Source organism: Gopherus flavomarginatus, chromosome 2 (assembly GCF_025201925.1).
Source record: "Gopherus flavomarginatus isolate rGopFla2 chromosome 2, rGopFla2.mat.asm, whole genome shotgun sequence".
Classification (NCBI taxonomy): Eukaryota; Metazoa; Chordata; order Testudines; family Testudinidae; genus Gopherus; species Gopherus flavomarginatus.
In genome coordinates this window covers 187,926,570-187,946,152 of record NC_066618.1, presented here as the reverse complement: position 1 = coordinate 187,946,152, position 19,583 = coordinate 187,926,570, and the positions used below count along the sequence as shown (strand labels likewise).

The following is a 19,583-nucleotide window of genomic DNA, read 5'->3' as shown; positions in this document are numbered from 1 at the left end:
TCTCTCTCAGGGAAAATCTGGGAGGGGAAGAGAGAAGGAGGGGGGAAGGTGCATTTTCCTCTCTGTTTTAGATTCAAGGAGTTTGAATCACAGTGATCTCCCAGGGTAACCAAGGGAGGGGAAGCCTGGGAGAGGCAACGGTGAAGGAAAGAGTTTACTTTCCTTGTGTTAAGATCCAGAGGGTCTGGGTCTTGGGGGTCCCCGGGCAAGGTTTTGTGGGAATCAGAGTGTACCAGGCACTAGAATTCCTGGTTGGTGGCAGCGCTACAGGTACTAAGCTGGTAATTGAGCTTAGAGGAATTCATGCTGGTACCCCATCTTTTGGACGCTAAGGTTCAGAGTGGGGAATTATACTATGATACTCCCCAACAGTAATTGCTTTCAGCTGTCATCATTTCCACCAGGACAACATGGACCTTACCAGATAGCAGAGAAAAAACCCATCTCTGAGAACACTACTAGGCTACAAACTCTTCCATAATTTTCTGTAAGGCCTTGGCTGTTTCCAGATAGCCAAACTCGGTATACACAGTGCTCTTTACTAACCCTTTAAAGAGGTATATTTTATAGAGAGAAAAGTTATATTGGGTAATTTTTAGTCATTATTCAAAGGCAGACTGGCTTCAAACCCTTTTAATGGGAATAGTCTTTGTCACCCACTCCTCCAACTGGCTCGCTAAAATGTTTAGAATTCTAATACAATTCCAAAATAGGTTTTATGTGTAGCATTGTAGGCTGATTTTGTTGGTATTTCGCTACTAGCAGCTTTTCTGCATCAAAAAGAGAAAACTCCATTTTGAAATCTGGTATCTCATATCCTTGCAGGACTAGACATGGGAGTTTTATAGCCCTGGGAAGGGGCAATCCCACATTCCCAACTGGATGTGGAAATCACTTCTAGTCCTTGAAACATGTGACATTGGAATTTGAAGTAACATTTTGAGATACAGCAATGGTCATTTTTAGAAGTTTCTATAGTTCCTTCTGAGCCCTGTGCAGTTGGACTTTTGGTAATTAAAAACCACATTCACAGATTCTATTTCAGTCTGTTGAATACTGTCCATTATAAAACATGCAGCTAGATGCTGATCTTATTTACCCTGACATAAATGTAGACTAGTTCAGCTGAAATTACTAGAGTTATTCTGGATTCACACAACACAACAGAGATCAGAATCTGGTTCATGAGGTGAAATGATTTAGTAGTACAGATCTTTATTTTAGTAAAGTGCTTCTTTGGTAATTACCCATTATTATTCTTCTGAATAGATTTGTATCTTTGATTTTAAATCAATAAAGACATTTGTTAAAAAAATATCGTCCAATGGTCTCTACGCATGCTCTACAGTTTACACTTATATAAAAGGTCTTGTTTAGCCTAGTGGCAAAGAAGCCAGTAGAATACTGAGGTCTAATTTTGGGGAAGAAGCATTTAAAAAAGAGAACTCTATGATGGTATTAATATTTTTCTTCAGGAAAAATAAAGACGCTGATTGAATATGAATTGTTTACTTGCTCAGCTAACCATAAAAAGAGAAAGTGTCCTACTGTAATTTATGATTCCACCAATATGCATTTTATTGGCTATGAGAGTATCTTTGTTAGAATTCCAAGCTGATGAAAACCTCATTAATGTCAACATTCTTTTAAGCAAGACTGGACAAAGCAGTAGCAAGAATACTCCAGGAAACTCTCCTGTATTGGCATGGATGGGATTAAATTACCTCATTGCCTGACTCCCACCATAACAATATAATAGGTCCCTTGTACCTCCACAGTCTATTACTCTATTTCTTGTTAAGGTGCTGCCTCTGCTTACCGTTGTACAGAAGATGCAGCTGCATTCTTGAAGAGTAGTCATCTTATCAAGAGAATGTTCACAGAGACATAGCTTGCAAGTGACTAGAGGTTCCAGAGACAATTCTCCAGCTTCTGACATGTCAGCTGTCACGGTGTGATGGCCGATCTTACCAGCAGAGTCCATCCGTTCATTAATATCTTACTCTGGTCCACTCAACCTGCAGAAGGAAAACAGCTGAAACTCCCCAAAAGCAATGCCAGTAGCAAAAAAGTTTACATAATAATCCAATGTAAAGCCATCTAAGGGGTTTGGTTAAGTGAGCTTCTTCTAACCTACCTGTAGTTCCTAATTCATTTTAGATTTGTGTATTGTATATCTGGATGAAAACCCTTGTCGGCTGAACTGCTAGATGTTGATCAAAAACCTTCTACTTAGTTTTGTGCATGTTTTCTGACTGGGGCATTTAAAAAAATACTGCACAATACTGGGGATAATTTCATTTGACTATTCTGTTTCATGATCCTCACGTTAAATGGAGCATTTCAAATTCTGAAATGTTAAAAGGTGGAAAGTAAATATACCAATTTTATTCAGAACGTCTTACCATTTCCTAAACAGAAAAAAATGGGGTGCAGCACTGAAAGCACAGGACTGAGAGTCAAAAGGTCTAGAATCTATTCAGGGTTCTGAACTGATTTGTTATACAACCCTGGGTGCAGGACTATCCACAGCACACCTTAGAGAGTGTTCCCAGCATTAGATGCCTGATTCTCTGTTGGCCTGCAATGTGTGTAGTCATTTTCACCAGAGAAAAGCAATGGTAAAACTTTGGCAAATCAGAATGACAGCATTAGGCACTCACTTTACAGAGGTGTAAATCACTATGGTAATAGAGAATCAGGTCCAGTATTCATGTGTGCATGTGTGAATGAGAAAAAATATATATTTTTCTCCAGAAAAATGGAACTGAACCCACTGAAAATCTTTTTGGAGATATAAAAAGTCTAGGTTATTTTATACATTATTTTTAATTTCTAGACTCCTCTATACTTTCCGGTTGTGTCTGGCAGTGATGTCCTGAAATACCATAAGAAGAGCCTTTCTTGTTAGTCTTTGGGCCCAATTTTGCAGACCCAAATAATGTGGCTAAGGTTCATGAATCCAAACTTCTGGGTGCTTATCCAAAGCAAAGCTCTCCTTTAAAGGTTCACTAAGTCCAAACCTCATTCCATTATCCTTAGCTCAGTCTCTTTATGCTACCATGCCATCCATAACAATGAGCTCCTCATAACGGTAGAGCTAGGACTATAGCCGTTGCCGGAAGCCTTTGGAACAAAACACCTCTCTGAGTCAGGATCTATAATATGCTGTTCTGTAATTGCTGCAACAGTGATTTATCAGTGATTCACTGGAACTGTGATAATGGATCAAGAACTACCTACCTGTTACCTAGTTCTACATTTTAGGTCTTAACCTAATATCTAAAGAATTACAACATACGTTTACACAGATACACAGACACTTCTACTGCAACTGTACCTTCACAGTATTACACTCTTACCATACGCTATGTTATTCACTTCAGTACCATGCAGAATTTCCAATTTTTTTGGTGCCTATAGTGAAAGATGTGGCTGGAAATAAGAACTAGAAGGGGAAAAGAAGAGGAGGAATATTTTAGGTTTGGGACTGCAAGACAGAAATAGTTGTTCATCTTTTCCAGGGTCAGATTTCCAATTAGCTCTAAAGGGGGCTGTGACGCTGGATTTGCACTGTGTATGAATGAAATAGAAAAGAGGTTAATGAAACTCAACATGGGTCATGGAGTTAACAGATTATTTATTAATTTTAAAGATGGTCAAAATTTGGTAAAGTGACAGACAAGTAGTACTAATGACTGTAAACACACCAGTCCTGATTCTCCTCTATGTCTGAGCTGGGCTTGGATGTAGTAGAGCAGTGGTCCCCAACGCGGTGCCCATGGGTGCAATGGCACCCGCCAGGGCATCTATGTGCGCCCGCGTACTGGCCAGCGAACAAGCATCTGCTGAAATGCCACTGAAAAGCAGAGTCACCAAGAAGCACCACCACTGAAATGTCATTGATTTTCAGCAGCATTTTGGCAGCGACGCTTCTTGATGACGCTACTTCAGCGGCACTTCGGTGGCGATGCCTCTTCACGTTGCTGCTTCTTGGAGGCATTTCGGCGGCTGCTTGTCTGCTGGCCACAGTCCTCGGTGGCTCGTCGTCTGGCGCCCGCCACCCGGGAAAGGTTGGGAACCACTGTAGTAGAGAATGGCAGCCACAGGGAGCTGGTTGTGGCTCCCTGATTCCCAGCTGCCCCGCCCAGGTGGGCACTCAAATAGAATGAGAACTACTGTGCCATTTGCAGATAACGCTTAGTAGACCTTGGCTCTACCACTGCCCCCTTCTACTCCATCCCATGCCTCCCCTTACACCAGGGGTACAGCAGCAGCTGATGCAGGAAGCAGCTGTGGCAGAGATTCCCAATACATAGGGGAATTCTCCTGTGAGGATTTCCGGCCAGTGACGCAAAGTGAACTTGTTGGTGGACTAGAGAATCTGGCTCATGATGAGGTCAGTGGGACTCTGCAAGTGAGTAAAGGAAGCAGGATTTCATCCAGTGTCCACATCCGCACTGTGGAAGCTTTCCTCAGAGAACCCTGACATTACACCTCAATCCTGACCTACCACATTCCTGCTATGCAACATTTAGGCCTCTGCAGAGCAGTCAATCCATAAACAATCTTCTAATTGGCACAGAGGTAAACTAGAAACCATGAAAGTTTTATAGGCTTATTTTATTGTTTTAGTTAACAATAACAGAGGCCCATCAAAGTGCCTTTACAAAAGATTAAAATTTACATTATAATTAATAAGTAGACTGCCCCCAAGTCTACTAAGCACATGCCAAAAATTCAAATTCAACACAAATAAACTAACCAACAGCTACACATACCTGGAATGAAAAAAAGTAGATGGAAGAAAAAGAAGGTGCCCCATGTTTTGATCAATAAAAATTTTAAATATAGCTCTCTGAAGAAATTCACAAAAGCTGCTGTCACCAATTCAATGTCATTCAACCAAACAAGGTCTTTGAAAACGGATTTTACAAGACTCAACAAATCTGTAAGCACATTCTATCTTCCCAACTTTTCCTTTCCTGCCTTTTTCTTACACAATGCTTTAACCCATTTGAAATAGGATACCCATGTCAATGTGAAATGTATTGTTGCCTCCTTTACTGGAGGCCTAGTCAAAGTTTGGGGACCTGTAGGTGGTGTTCCAGTTGGGAGTACAAATTGATGGTAGCCAGGTAATTCTTTGATGCAATTTTGTTTATATACGAAGAACGTACAAGCCCTGTGTCACTGAACACAGAAGGAATAAAGTAGCAGGAAACAGTTTATTTTGCTCACAGCATCAAAAACACTCTTTTCAGCTTGAACTCCGACTCAAAAAAACCGTCTTCCCAGGTTTCTTCCAGAGTCAGCCACCTGCTTTTAGCTGTTCCTTCTGGCTCACTCTCTCACTTCGTCTGTTCTTCGTCTGTTCGTCTGTCTTGTCCCTCTGAAGCTGGGAGCCCCAGGTTGATGTAAAGGCCCCAGGGCTCCCAGCCACAGCCAGTGCCTGAGGGCCTTTAAATCTTGAGAGGCCCTGCCTCTTCCAGTTGGGGCCACGCCTCTTCCGGATGAGGCCACACACCCCTCAGGACTCTGGCACTACCAGTAAATCCTGTAAATTACTTTCACCCCGAATCTCTTCCCACCTACTGAAAACAATACTCAGCCAAAAACTCCTGTGTGGATTCACACACCCTTTTGTTTTAGGTTGGGCTTATGTTAATTGAAGAATATGTTCACGCCTGCCAATCTTAAATCAACCCCATTACAGGGTTTTACCCAGCTCATAACAGTATCATTGAAAGCTGAGTGGACTAGAGTAAGGGGCATAACTGTTCAATAAACTGCTTCACTGAAAAATAAAGACTATCAGCTGTTTTCTGAACACAGTTACAGTATTCCAGGAACGCTCTAACCTCAAGAGAGATTCTACATTAAATTCTTCCTTGATGTAAATCAGAGGCATTATGCAGAGATGTATTTGAGCTACTACTATATGCAATGGCTACCTCACAAGTGGAAAAGGCAAGAGATTTAGACTATTTTTTTAAGTCATTGTCTATTCTCTTTACACCATATGTACTTTTCAAGAACTATGGTGTGTTTCCTTAAATTGCACCAGCTTTGTCAGATGTGCTCACATTTCCATAACCATACGTCTCTAAGAGTAACAGCTTTGGTGCCACATGACCAGGTATGCCAACAATGCCCCTCTGCCGTGTACATTGGCCAAACCGGACAGTCTCTACACAAAAGAATAAATGGACACAAATCTGACATCAGGAATCATAACATTCAAAAACCAGTAGAACACTTTAGTCTCTCTGGTCACTCAATAACAGTATTAAATGTGGCAACAGAAAAGCTTCAAAAACAGACTCCAAAGAGAAACTGCTGAACTTGAATTAATATGCGAACTAGATACCATTAACTTTGGCTTGAATAGAGACTGGGAATGGCTGGGTCATTACATAAATTGAATCTACCCCATGTTAAGTATCCTCACACCTTTTTGTCAACTGTATGAAATGGGCCATATTGATTATCACTACAACCATTTCTTTCTCCTGTTGATAATAGCTCATCTTAATTAATTAGCCTCTTAGAGTTGGTATGGCAACTTCCACCTTTCCATCTTCTTACTATATGTTCCATTCTATGCATCTGATGGAGTGGGCTGTAACTCATGAAAGCTTATGCTCAAATAAATTTGTTAGTCTGAAAGATGCTACAAGTACTCCTGTTCTTTTTGCGGATACAGACTCAGGGTATGGCTACATCTGGAATTTCAAAGCGCTGCCCCGGCAGCGCTGCGGGAGCGCTGCCGCGGCAGCGCTTTGAAGTGTGAGTGTAGTCAGAGCAGCAGCGCTGGGAGAGAGCTCTCCCAGCGCTGCATGTAAACCACATCCCTTACGGGTGTAGCGTGCAGCGCTGGGAGCCGCGCTCCCAGCGCTGCTGCCCTGATTACACTGACGCTTTACAGCGCTGTATCTTGCAGCGCCCAGGGGGGTGTTTTTTCACACCCCAGTTGCAGCGCTGTAAAGTGTGAGTGTAGCCAAGGCCTAACACGGCTTCTACTCTGAAACATGAGCAGGTATATCCTGCAAATGCAATGAATCTGAATGGAGGTCCTATAGAAAAGGTCAGCTCAGGGGTGGGTAAACTGCACAATCACCAGGAGTGCCATTCACTGAGTGCTCAGTACAGTCGGTGTTTTTGTCTGTTTCATTCAATTGCCTGCAGACACTTGCACTTGTATCTGGGATGTGACAGAGCTGTGTGCTTCACAGCAACACTGAAATATCTCAACAGAACCCAAAAGCAAGAAAACATAAAGGCATCCTCAAAGCAGTACAAAGATGGCCTGTGGGTGAATGAATGAATACAGACAAAAAAAATAGTGGAGGCATAATAAAAACAAATAAACAAAGAGAAGCATTCGAGGGGTGCATAGTTGTTGTTTGTCCTGGGGATTTTCTGGCAATGCGGGGTCCTGTTCTTAGAAAACTGCCTGAGCTTGGTGAAAAAAATAATTTAAAATCCACTAACTGCTCTCAGGAATTTACCTAGCCTGCCTAGCGTCTGTTTCCTGACTTAGTTGCCAGTGGTAAGTCTTGATATTAATGTCTGTGGGGGAGAGGGGGAATAATCGCTGGAGGCATACTTGATGGGCCCCCCTCACCCCTGTGGGCACAGAGCAGTGCAAATTACATCATCTGCTCCTAATGTCACTTCACATCAAGAATTCACCATGAGAGGAGGACAGATAACATTTGCACTACATTTGCATTTAAACTGTAGGGTTACAGAATAGAAGCTTCAAACTGTGTTCACAGGAACTCCACAATTAGAGGCTAAAGTTGGTGAAGTCCAGGGGTGAATCTGGCTCTATATTAATATGTCAGAAACATCTATTGCTTGACTTGTCATAACTAGGTAGGTGAGGTAATATCTTTTATTGGACCAACTTCATTGTTATCACAACCAATAATGCGTCCCTCTGAATTTAACTATATAAAGCTAAAAATATTATCAATAATAATTATTTTCAAACAGTCTATTCTGGAATCAATATAAATTTGAAAAAGACATCTGATCCAAATCACAGAAAAAAACAGAAGCTTCTATTTCTCAGATGAAAAAGTAGGAACAACAAATACGATGTCACATATCATCATCTGATTCACCGTAACATATGCAGTCCATGTTTACAGGATTTAATTCTATTTTTATTGGTAAATGTAGATAAAGATTGATTTCACTGTACACAAATAAACAGATAAAAAAAATGTCCATTGATAGGTCAAAAATTACAGATAGACAAAGTAAGCAAAATGCTGCTTAAGAAATTAGAGTTTGATTTAAGGATTGTATGTATTTGACATGTGAGGTTAACAATTTGTGGTTTAACAATTATAAAGCTTTGACTTTTTTAATCTCAACATCTTCAGTTATTAAATAATTAGTCTGAGCTCTGCCGCCCCTTTCCTCCATTATCTGACTCCCCATAATTTAAAAGATAGGTCATCAATGGCTATTGGCCAAGATGGGATGCAACCCCATGCTTCAGGTGTCCCTAAACGTCCAACTGCCAGGAGCTGAGACTGGACAACAGGAGACGGATTACTTGAAATTGCTCTGTTCTGTTCATTCCCTCTGAAGCATCTGGCGCTGGTCACTGTCAGAGATGGGATATTGGCTAGATGGACCATTGGTCTTACCCAATATGGTCATTCTTATGTTCTAATTTCTTGGAACTGTGAACATTTAAATCAATACAAATTGAAAAATGCATAAAACCCATAATTTTGCACATGTGAACATTTAACTCAATACAAATAGAAAAAAGCTAAAAATAATCAATATTCATTGAAATTATAAAAAATAAAATCAATTTGCCATATATACTCATTCATGAGCCAAATTTTTTAGTATAAAAAGAAAGCACCAGAGAAGGGGGTTGGCTTATGAACGGGAATAGAGAGGGAGAGTTGGGACACAGCCCCTCCCCTCAACAGAGGGAGCAAGGAGAGGCAGCACAGCCAGCAGAGCCAGAAGGGAAGAGGCAGGGCCAGTCTCTCTCTGCTTCTGGCCACGCTGCTCTCCCCCGAGCTTCCAAAGTAGCTGCAGCTGCAGGGCTGGCAGGCTACAGCCCTGCCACTCGGCCCCACCCCTAAGAACAGGCTGTGGCCGCCAGGGCCAGCTCCAGGGTTTTTGCCACCCCAAACAGCAAAAAGAAAAAGAAAAAAAGCCATGATAGTGATCTGAAGCTCTACCGCTGCCACTTCATTCTTCGGCAGCAGTTCTGCGGCTGGTCCTTCACTTCAAGAGGGGCCGAGGGACCCGCCGCCGAATTGCCACCAAAGACCCAGACGTGCCACCCCTCATCGTTGGCCACCCCAAGCACCTGCTTGCTGGGCTGGTGCCTGGAGCCGGCCCTGATGGCTGTGCTGCCCAGCCCGCCAGAGCACACTGCAGCCATGCCGCTCAGCCCTGCCCCCCAGAACAGGCTGTGGCTGTGCTGCCCAGCTCACCGGCCCAGCCTGCTGGAACATGCTGCGGCTGCGCTGTTCAGTCTCGCCCACCGGAGCAGGCTGTGGCTGCGCTGCCCAACCTGCCGGAGTAGCTCCAGCCAGACCAGAGACATCCTCCTCAGCTCTCCCCAGATAACGTTGGAAGGGATGGGATGGGGAGTGTGGGCCGGTCTCGGGTTAGGGGTGGGATCATATGGGGGGTGGTCTCGGGGTTAGTCTCCTGATTCCCAGCTTCTCCCCCAAAAAAAATCTCCCCACCAGTTGCTGTCCCGGCCCGTCAGGGTAAGCAGTTGGTGCGCTGGGACACTTTGTTTACCTAGGTTTTCCTTGGTGCCTGTGGACGCTCGAGGTAAACAAACCATCTCGGCCCACCAGCGGCTTATCCTGATGGCCCAGGAGCCAAAGTTTGCTGACCCCTAAATTATAAGGTCAGCTTATGAACATGTCATAAAAATTTTCTATTTTTACTTATCCATTGGTTGGCGGGGGTCAGCTTATAAACGGACCGGCTTATGATCAAGTATATATGGCAGTATTCCATTTTTAAAGACCATATAAGCATACTACTGTTAATAGTCAAGTATTTATTTATCAGGTCAAATCCTGGGTTTGGATATGCACATATTGTAGGGGACCCTGGAAGACTTTGCCACGACCTAGTTAGGGCTTGCGCTTTCTCAAGGAGAGGTTATTAGCGGACACAGTGTGCTAGCAGATGCTGCTTGTAACCGGTTAGAACTGCCCTGTGTGGGAAGCCCTGGTGTTTTGAGGAACTGCAGAAAGCCCCTGGCCAGAGGCCAGGGCGGGCGGCCATGGCTGTTGGAATGTCCCCAATTGCATATGTATGTGCTGCTTTCCATGGTATTAGCATGATGCTATAATTGCTGTGGGCCATTGGTTGCGCAGTTGGACTTCACACCAGGCCGAGCTTTTCGGGCCCTGGGTTCCCCACCCCAGTGGCAGCAACGCTTGGAGTCCCCGTTGCGGGTGTGTCACTTAACCTTCATTAAAGCCAATTAATTCACCTGTGTGTGTGGGCCTCGTCCTTGCAGAGCATCCAGGCATGTAACAGATATCAACAGAAAGTGGAGTAATCAGTGTTTTGAAAGAGCCATACAGATGAACACACTCAACTGAGGGGTCCTCAACTCCTAAAAATTGTACATTAGAATAATTAAAGATCCACCTCAAATAATGTGTTTGACTTCACATGAGCAACCTTAATCATACATCCCAAATGTTCAGAGTCTGCTATCGCAAACCAGAACCTTCAGACTCCAAATTTCTTGAGCACATCATATTCCATATGCATCATGAAATAAACAATTCACAAAAAGTCTCCTCAAATGCATTGTCAATAGGGAGTTGCCAGCACACATGTTATTTTATATATCTTTCCACTACATCAGAGATCCAAATGCAACCTCCAGGATTTAAGAACAACATGGAGAACTGTGAAAACCTTCTGCCTTGATGCTGAATGCATAAATGGATTATACTCATGTATATAAGTCATATGTCCATCTTTTACATTCAATGTCCAAAAACAGGACCTAAGTCAGTCCTTGTATATGCAAACATGATTCCATTAAAGTCAGTAGAGCTGTATGTGTTTACCCAGGGTTGCAGTTAAAGGGTGTCATGAAAGGGGAATAAGGAAATGGGAGAAATGAGGCTCCAGGAACTGTTAACTACACAGAAAGTGGTAGTCATGTTTTTTTCAGCATGGTCTGCACTATGAGGAGAAGCTAGACTCTATTTTTGGCAGAGATGTCACCACTAAATCATGGTATCTTGTGGACACTACCAAGGACACCTCCATAGATGCCGACCAGAACCGAGCCAAAGAAGGTTGATCCTGAAACCCAGGATCTTGTAGACTTGCACAACTCACTGAAGTCTGAGGCAGACACAATGCTGGAGACCCCAAACTCTCCCGAATCACAAGCAGAAGACGAAACAGTGGAGGGGACTTCTTCCAGGAGGTATTATTTGTTACCTTAAAACTGTGGGAGGGGAAAATGAACACCACAGTTCCAGGTATCATCAGGGCACCACCATGTCTGCCCTCCCTCCACCTCCTCCACACCTTTTCTCAAAATGGCAGCTGTGCTGGACAGTTTAAATATATCAGTCCCATTTATGTCTTGGAAATTTGCACACACTACCTCCAGCTGAAACGTGCCATGTGCCACTCATAACTCCTCTAACATAGTGCTTATTGCTTCTTTTCCTGCCAATCGACCACATGGCCCAAGCCTCCCCCTGTTCAAGATGGTGAAACCACATGGGTTAAACATTAGATGGACTGAATGGAAGGCACATTTAGTGTAGCAGTAAATAGAGAAAGAAAAAGCTCCAGATATTTTTGGCTCACAGTTGCATTAATGACCTCAGCTTTGAGCCAACCTAGTTATTATGAGGTAAAAAATCACCCAACTCAAGTGACAGCAACATTTCAAATAGCAAATAGATTTTAAAGAATTCACTCTCCCTTTCAGGTTACTGCAGAATTCTATTTATTTTACTGTGCATTTTATGCAAACCCACCACTGTTAAAACAAGAGAACTTAAGCCAAAGATAGTGTTCTAATTGGGCATGGAGATTGCACAGCAATGGAGGTCTCTTGGCACTACCCGTATAGTTTGTGGTTCCCTTCCACTCCTGCGCCAGCTCTACGGGAACCACCCTGGCAAATGGAAATGTAGCATATCTTCCAATTTGCCCATTGCCAATCCTTCTCTGCCTTTTGGGGATGTACCTCAGAGTAACATCCTCTGACATAATGATGGCCCACAGAGGAGGACATGCAGTTACTAGCCTGCCTCTGCTGCCCACCCACCACCAACACCCATCCCACTGTCAGCCTGAAATTACACATGCAACTAAAGGCCTGTTTCTGCTGGTCACCTTCCTCCTCCCACCCATCAGCCATCTGTAGCCTGCTCATGGAATTATTAACAATCCATTCAGGTACCCCAATCCCTGCCTGCATCCCACCACAGGCCCAGAGTTCCTCTACAAATGGGCAAGAGCTTTAGAAAGTGTCTTACTATCTCCAGGCTCACCCAAGACTGGGAAGAGCCTATAAGAATGATATTCCAAAAATCAAGGAAAAAACATTGTTGGCACAAAGACTACAATTTGGAGAATAACTACTTTTTCTTTTTCTCTTCCTCCTCCCTTATCCCCCATAGCACCTGACACATATCAGCAAACACGGACAGGTGTGCTAATACTGAGTGAAAGCCTGTCCAATCTATGCAAGAGGAAAAGGAAGTCAAGAGATGAAGTGTTTACCAACCGAGCATCCACAATCCCACAGTGGTATAAAAATATCAGGGAGAGAAGAGTAAGTCTGATAAAGAGGAGTGAGAGAAGGCCAGGACTTGTTAGGAACACCTGCTGGGGATGATGGAGAACCCTACTAGGATGGAGCACACAGTAGCACCATGTCCAAGGATAGGGCCACATCCTAGATGTCTTCTGATTCCCTCTTCCTCTAGTAACGCTGCTCACTGGGATCCGCTTTCACTTTACCACCTCCAAGGAAAAGAGCTTTTCCCCCTCATTCCAAGCCACAAGGCAACAAGGAGAACAATGTATGCTAGGAGAACCTCTTATCCCCCACATCCACAAAGAAAAGGCCTTTCTACCACCATCTCATACCATAAGATGTAGAGAACATTTTGGACCTCTCCAGGTGCACAAATCTGTGATCTCTAAAGTACATGTTTCAGAGTTCTTAGGATTTTCTCTCTCCTTTTTTCATTTTTGCACGGGGTTTTTAATTTTGCATCATGTTATGTTTGTGAATTGTAAAACATTTGTTGAACATTGTTCAGCTTGGTGTCATTTTTATTTATTTATTTAAAAGTAATTGAAAATTTCATTACTTTCATACTTTGCACAGTGCACTAAAATCCCCACTAGTTTTCTCCTCAAAGCAGGACCCTAATATGCCCCTGAACCTGCGCCCATGACGAATTGCGGTGTTTCGTAAAGGGCACCTCTCTGGGTGTTCAAAACAATCAGCAAGTCTGCCCACTCCCTCCTCCCACCCATCAGCAAGGCTCTCTTCCTCACTCTCACATATCTGCTTGCTGTGTTTTCCGCAACCTAGCATACAAGGCAGATATTGCTCATAAGTCTCCAGTCTTGACATCAGGCACCTCCCAGAATGACAAGAAGAAGAGCAACACTCTCAATGTCTATAGTGATCCTCAGAGAAAGAATTCCATTTTTCATTGCAGAACACAGTCCACAGTTTCTAAAGATCCTGGCATCAAGAACCTTTCCAGATCACTCCACATTAGTATTGGTGAACCTTCCATGGTGATCACCCAGGCCTTGCAGCACCCTACAGAAATAGCCCTTTCTGTTGATGAACGCTGAGCCTGGTGGGAGAGCATAGAAAAGGCTTGTGGGTCACATCAAGGGCTCCACTGCAGTTCAGGAACGCCAACAGTGCAAATCCATCAATAATATTCTATGCCTTGTCATGATTTATAAGCCAGGGAGACAGCACCTTCTTGATAGCAAAGTGCACACCTCCATTACAACAACCCCAATGGTTGATCTACCAACACCAAACTGATTAGACACTAGCTTCCACAAGCAAGCTTCCAAATTGCAAAGGCCACACACTTCTCTACACTGAGGGGAGTTCTCATGTCACTGTTCAACCACTGCAGTTCCAGGGCAAGCTCTGTACAAATTTCTAGGAAAGTTGCTTTTGACATCCTAGTTCTGATGTGGATCATCCCAGGTCTGCAGCACTACCATGTCCCACCAGTCACTGCTAGTTGTCTGAAACCAAAAGCAATGGTCCAAAGAGTGAAGCTGCTCCAGGAAAAGTTCAAGTAAAACTGTCTGCTTAATTTCAGCCACCACCTTCTCAGGTGCTGTATCACCCTGGTTCTAAAGTCATTGTATGTCTTGAGATATATGGCAGCATCCTGTTTGTATTAAGCACCATAAAGATCAGAACACTCAGCAATGTTTCCTCCATGCTGTCTGACAGCGCTTTGAAAATGGTGCTGGCTTGTAACAACAATGATGCTGAGCTGAAACAAGAGTAATCATGGGAACTATTTACTTTGGCCCCAAGTCCCACAATTCCAGTCTGGTGCATTCTAGTAGGTAACCCATACAGCCTAGCTGCATCATGGGATGACTGCCCAGAATGCTGAGCACTTAATCTGAAACAACACATTTTGAAGGAGAAAGAAGTTAAGGACATTGAGGTCAATGGTAATTGGGACAAATTACAACATGGTTTTACTAAAGGTAGATTGTGCCAAACCAACCTGATCTCCTTCTTTGAGAAGGTAACAGATTTTCTAGACAAAGGAAATGCAGTAGATCTAATTTACCTCGATTTCAGTAAGGCATTTGACACGGTTCCACATGGGGAATTATTAGTTAAATTGGAAAAGATGGAGATCAATATGAAAATTGAAAGGTGGATAAGGAACTGGTTAAAGGGGAGACTCCAACAGGTCGTACTGAAGGGTGAACAGTCAGGCTGGAAGGAGGTTACTAGTGGAGTTCCTCAAGGATCAGTTTGGGGACCAATCTTATTTAACCTTTTTATTACTGACCTTGGCACAAAAAGCAGGAATGTGCTAATAAAGTTTGCGGATGACACAAAGCTGGGAGGTATTGCCAACACAGAGAAGGACCGGGATATCATACAGGAAGATCTGGATGACCTTGTAAACTGGAGTAATAGTAATAGGATGAAATTTAATAGTGAAAAGTGCAAAGTCATGCATTTAGGGATTAATAATAAGAATTTTAGTTATAAATTGGGGACACATCAGTTGGAAGCAACAGAGGAGGAGAAGGACCTTGGAGTATTGGTTGATCACAGGATGACTATGAGCCACCAATGTGATATGACCGTTAAAAAAGCTAATGTAGTTTTAGGATGCATCAGGCGAGGTATTTCCAGCAAGATAAGGCGGTGTTAGTACCGTTATATAAGGCACTGGTGAGACCTCATCTGGAATACTGTGTGCAGTTCTGGTCTCCCATGTTTAAGAAGGATGAATTCAAACTGGAACAGGTTCAGAGACGGGCTACTAGGATGATCCAAGGAATGGAAAACCTGTCTTATGAAAGGAGATTCAAAGAGCTTGCCTTGTTTAGCCTAGCCAAAAGAAGGCTGAGGGGGGATATGCTTGCTCTTTATAAATATATCAGAAGGATTAATATTAGGGAGGGAGAGGAATTATTTAAGCTTAGTATCAATGTAGACACAAGAACAAATGTATATAAACTGGACACTAGGAAGTTTAGACTTGAAATTAGACGAAGGTTTCTAACTATTAGAGGAGTGAAGTTCTGGAACAGCCTTCCAAGGGGAGTAGTGGGGGCAGTGGCTTTAAGACTAAGCTTGATAAGTTTATGGAAGGGATGGTATGATGGGATAGCTTAATTTTGGCAACTGATCTTTGATTATCAGCAGATAAGTATACCCAGTGGTCTGTGATGGGATGGGATCTGAGTTACTGCAGAGAATTCTTTCCTGAGTGCTGGCTGGTGAGTCTTGCCCATATGCTCAGGGTTTAGCTGATCGCCATATTTGGGGTCAGGAAGGAATTTTCCTCCGGGGCAGACTGGCAGAGGCCCTGGAGGTTTTTCGCCTTCCTCTGCAGTGTGGGGCATGGGTCACTTGCTGGTGGATTCTCTGCAGCTTGAGGTCTTCAAACCACAATTTGAAGACTTCAATAACTCAGACATAGGTTAGGGGTTTGTTATAGAAGTGGATGGGTAGGGTTCTGTGGCCTGCTTTGTGCAGGACGTCAGACTAGATGATCATATTGGTCCCTTCTGACCCTAAAGTCTATGAGTCTATGAACACAGAGCTTTGTAGATGCAATTATCACCAAGGGAAGTAGCTTAACCAGGGATAACTATGTGGTTTGGGTGCACTGCTCATACCACACAGATTCACAGAACCTGCAACAGCTTTCAAGGGTAGACATGCCCTGACCTACTTAAAGTTAAATAAGTGCTTTGCTAAATGGGGGCCTGTCATGGTATAAGCCCCCACTCTGAACCTTAGTGTCCAAAAGATGGGGTACCAGCATGAATTCCTCTAAGCTCAATTACCAGCTTAGTACTTGTAGCGCTGCCACCAACCAGGAATTCCAGTGCCTGGTACACTCTGGTCCCCACAAAACCTTGCCCGGGGACCCCCAAGACCCAGTCCCTCTGGATCTTAACACAAAGAAAGTAAACCCTTTCCCTCACCGTTGCCTGTCCCAGACTTCCCCTCCCTGGGTTACCCTGGAAGATCACTGTGATTCCAACTCCTTGAATCTTAAAATAGAGAGGAAAATTCACCTTCCCCCCTCCTTCTCTCTCCCCCTCCCAGACTCACCCTGAGAGAGCAAGTAATCCTAACACAGAGAGAAAAATTAACCTCTCTCTCCCTCTTCCCTCCTTTCTCCCCACCAATGCCCTGGTGAATCCAGACCCTGGGGTCTCACCAGAATAAAAAACAAAACAAAACAATCAGGTTCTTAAACAAGAAAAGCTTTTAATTAAAGAAAAAAAACAGTAAAAATTATCTTTGTAAATTTAAGATGGAATATGTTACAGGGTCTTTCAGCTATAGACACTGGGAATACCCTCCCAGCCTAAGTATACAAGTACAAATTAAAATCCTTTCAGCAAAATACAAATTTGAACTCCTTCCAGCCAAATACATATTTGCAAATAAAGAAAATAAACATAACCTAACTCGCCTTATCTACCTAGTACTCACTATTCTGAAATTATAAGAGCCTGTATTGGAGAGATTGGAGAGAAACCTGGTTGCACGTCTGGTCCCTCTGAGCCCCCAGAGTGAACAACAACCAAAAACTAATAGCACACACACAAACTTCCCTCTCTCAAGATTTGAAAGTATCCTGTCCCCTGATTGGTCCTCTGGTCAGGTGATAGCCTGGCTCACTGATCTTGTTAACCCTTTACAGGCAAAAGAGATATGAAGTACTTCTGTTCCATTAACTCTTAACTATCCGTTTATGACAGGGCCTCAAAAAAGACAACTAACACCACAGATTGAAGGTCTGATTTAAACTGTAAACTATTGCATTCAGACTGATTTAGCATCTTAAAACTGTGCCTTGGAAATGCAGCAAGCATTGATACATAACAGCTCCTTTTCTGGATCCTGTAAAATGCTGCTAAGACCGTAGTAATATTTAAAAACAAATAAACAAACAAGAGGAAAAGAAATCGTTCTAAACCTCTTATTATGCAGTGCTAGGAAATCAAAGCTAGCAGATCTGTAATCTCTTTCATGATGGGTCTTTTGCTCTGTAAAAGTTTTATTTTAAGAAAAGATGTTTAAAGATCAAGGAGCTTGCAAAAACATGCTGTCTGGTATAAAATAATACAACAAAAGCAATTAGTCTCATTTGTTTCCATTCGGAATGGCTGAAAAATTAAGCATTCAACTGCTGTTCGAGAGGCACTAGATATATTTTCATTTCGTGCTGGCAACCAAAAATAAATAAAATACTTTAAAAAGAATGCAGTGGGTGGGAAAGCTCTGACACTGAAAGTGTTTTGAATTAGTTCACTCACCGTCTGTTACATTAACAAGCTTCCTGCTAGGTATAAAATATGAAATCAATATGAGATTAGATAGATAGATAATAAATTCTTCTATTGTTCTATTAGCATTTTAGGATACCTGAAGCATGCATTTTCACAGCTTCCTAGTTTCAGAGCCATTGTGAACAAATAGATATCATCACCCTCATCATGGCAAATCCCAATGGGATGTGGCCTCCTTGCAAACAAGTAGATATACTTTAATTAAAACAGAAAAGTAAAACAGTATTTATCCAAATCACTACAGTCCACAACAGTGTTGCTGCAATGTTTGTGGGCATAACTGTAGAGTACTATAGCATTCCTATAAGGGTGTCCATAACATAGGAAATTTTAGAACACTGATTCTTCATAGTAACTTGTAACAACTCCTTATCATTTCAAGACCTACTTAGAGATGGGGATAATTGATCTTGACTGAACATAATGAACCAAATTCAGCATTCATATAACAGATGCAACCGCATGGGTACAAATTAATGCTCATTATAATGATAGGGAGGGTGTCTTTTATTATACCTGCCACTAGGAATCAAGAGGGAAAACCTAGGCAGTTTGGTTTTATGATCCTATTTTTATTTAAGATTTTAAAAACTAATCAGTAGCCTATCATTAAAAGAGAGCTGCCACTATGCAATTGAGAGAAAGCTAAGAGAAGCTCCTCCAGATCACTGCCCCACAACGTCAGTAATTGGCCAGAAAAAAATTAGGCTTCTTTTTACTACTAAACTGAATTGCATATCTGGAAAATGGTCTTTATGACATCTCCTTACTGGATAGTCACCGAACAGCATTCTTCACAGATTTTAAGCCCAGAAGGGAGCATTACAATCATTTCATCCAACACAAAGGCCATTGAATTTCATCCAGTAATTCCTGAATGGACACCAATAACCTTGTGGTTGATTTAAAGCAGTTGTTTTCGAACTGTAGGTCGCGACCCAGTACTGGGTCGCGGAATGGAAGACACTGGGTCATGGTGGCTCTGATCTGCGCCGCTGACCGGGCTGTTAAAAGTCTCATCAGCGGTGCTGCCCAGCTAAGGCAGGCTAGTTCCTACCCGTTCTGACACTGCACTGCACCCCAGAAGTGGCCAGCAGCAGGTCCGGCTCTTAGGCGGGGGGCCACAGGGCTTTGCATGCTGTGCCCGCCCTGAGCACCGGCTCCACGCTCCCATTAGCTGGGAACCAGCCAATGGGAGTTTGCGCACCTCCACCTAGAAGCCAGACCTGCTGCTAGCCACTTTCACGGCACAGCACGGTCTACAATGCCAGGAGAGGCAGGAAGGCCTGCTTTAGCAACTCCGCTGCGCAGCTGACCGGGGGCTGCCTGAGGTAAGCCCATGCCCCAACCCCATACCCCAATCCCCTGCCCCAGCCGTCAGCCCTCCCCTCAACCTGGAGCCCTTTCCTGCACCCCAAACCCCTCATCTTTGGCCCCACCCCAGAGCCTGAGCCCCCAGCCCAAGC

At 43.2% G+C, this 19,583-nt stretch overlaps 2 protein-coding genes across 7 annotated transcripts in view; one reads left to right on the top strand and one right to left on the bottom strand.

Annotated features, from left to right (window-relative positions):
* TPMT (thiopurine S-methyltransferase) overlaps positions 1-19,583 on the top strand; it is a 270,354-nt gene that overhangs the window by 71,626 nt on the left and 179,145 nt on the right. The window lies entirely within an intron of this gene.
* RNF144B (ring finger protein 144B) overlaps positions 1-19,583 on the bottom strand; it is a 125,753-nt gene that overhangs the window by 41,663 nt on the left and 64,507 nt on the right. For 5 of the 6 annotated variants that reach the window (XR_007772755.1, XM_050941635.1, XM_050941637.1 and 2 more), the window contains one exon: positions 1,820-2,018. Coding sequence is in view for 5 of the 6 variants with exons in the window: in XM_050941635.1 (XP_050797592.1) it covers positions 1,820-1,984 (165 nt within the window). In the remaining variant the exon portion in view is untranslated. Of the gene's footprint in view, positions 1-1,819; positions 2,019-3,362; positions 3,432-19,583 lie in introns of those variants that run through there. The other variant, XM_050941638.1, reaches the window with a different exon arrangement.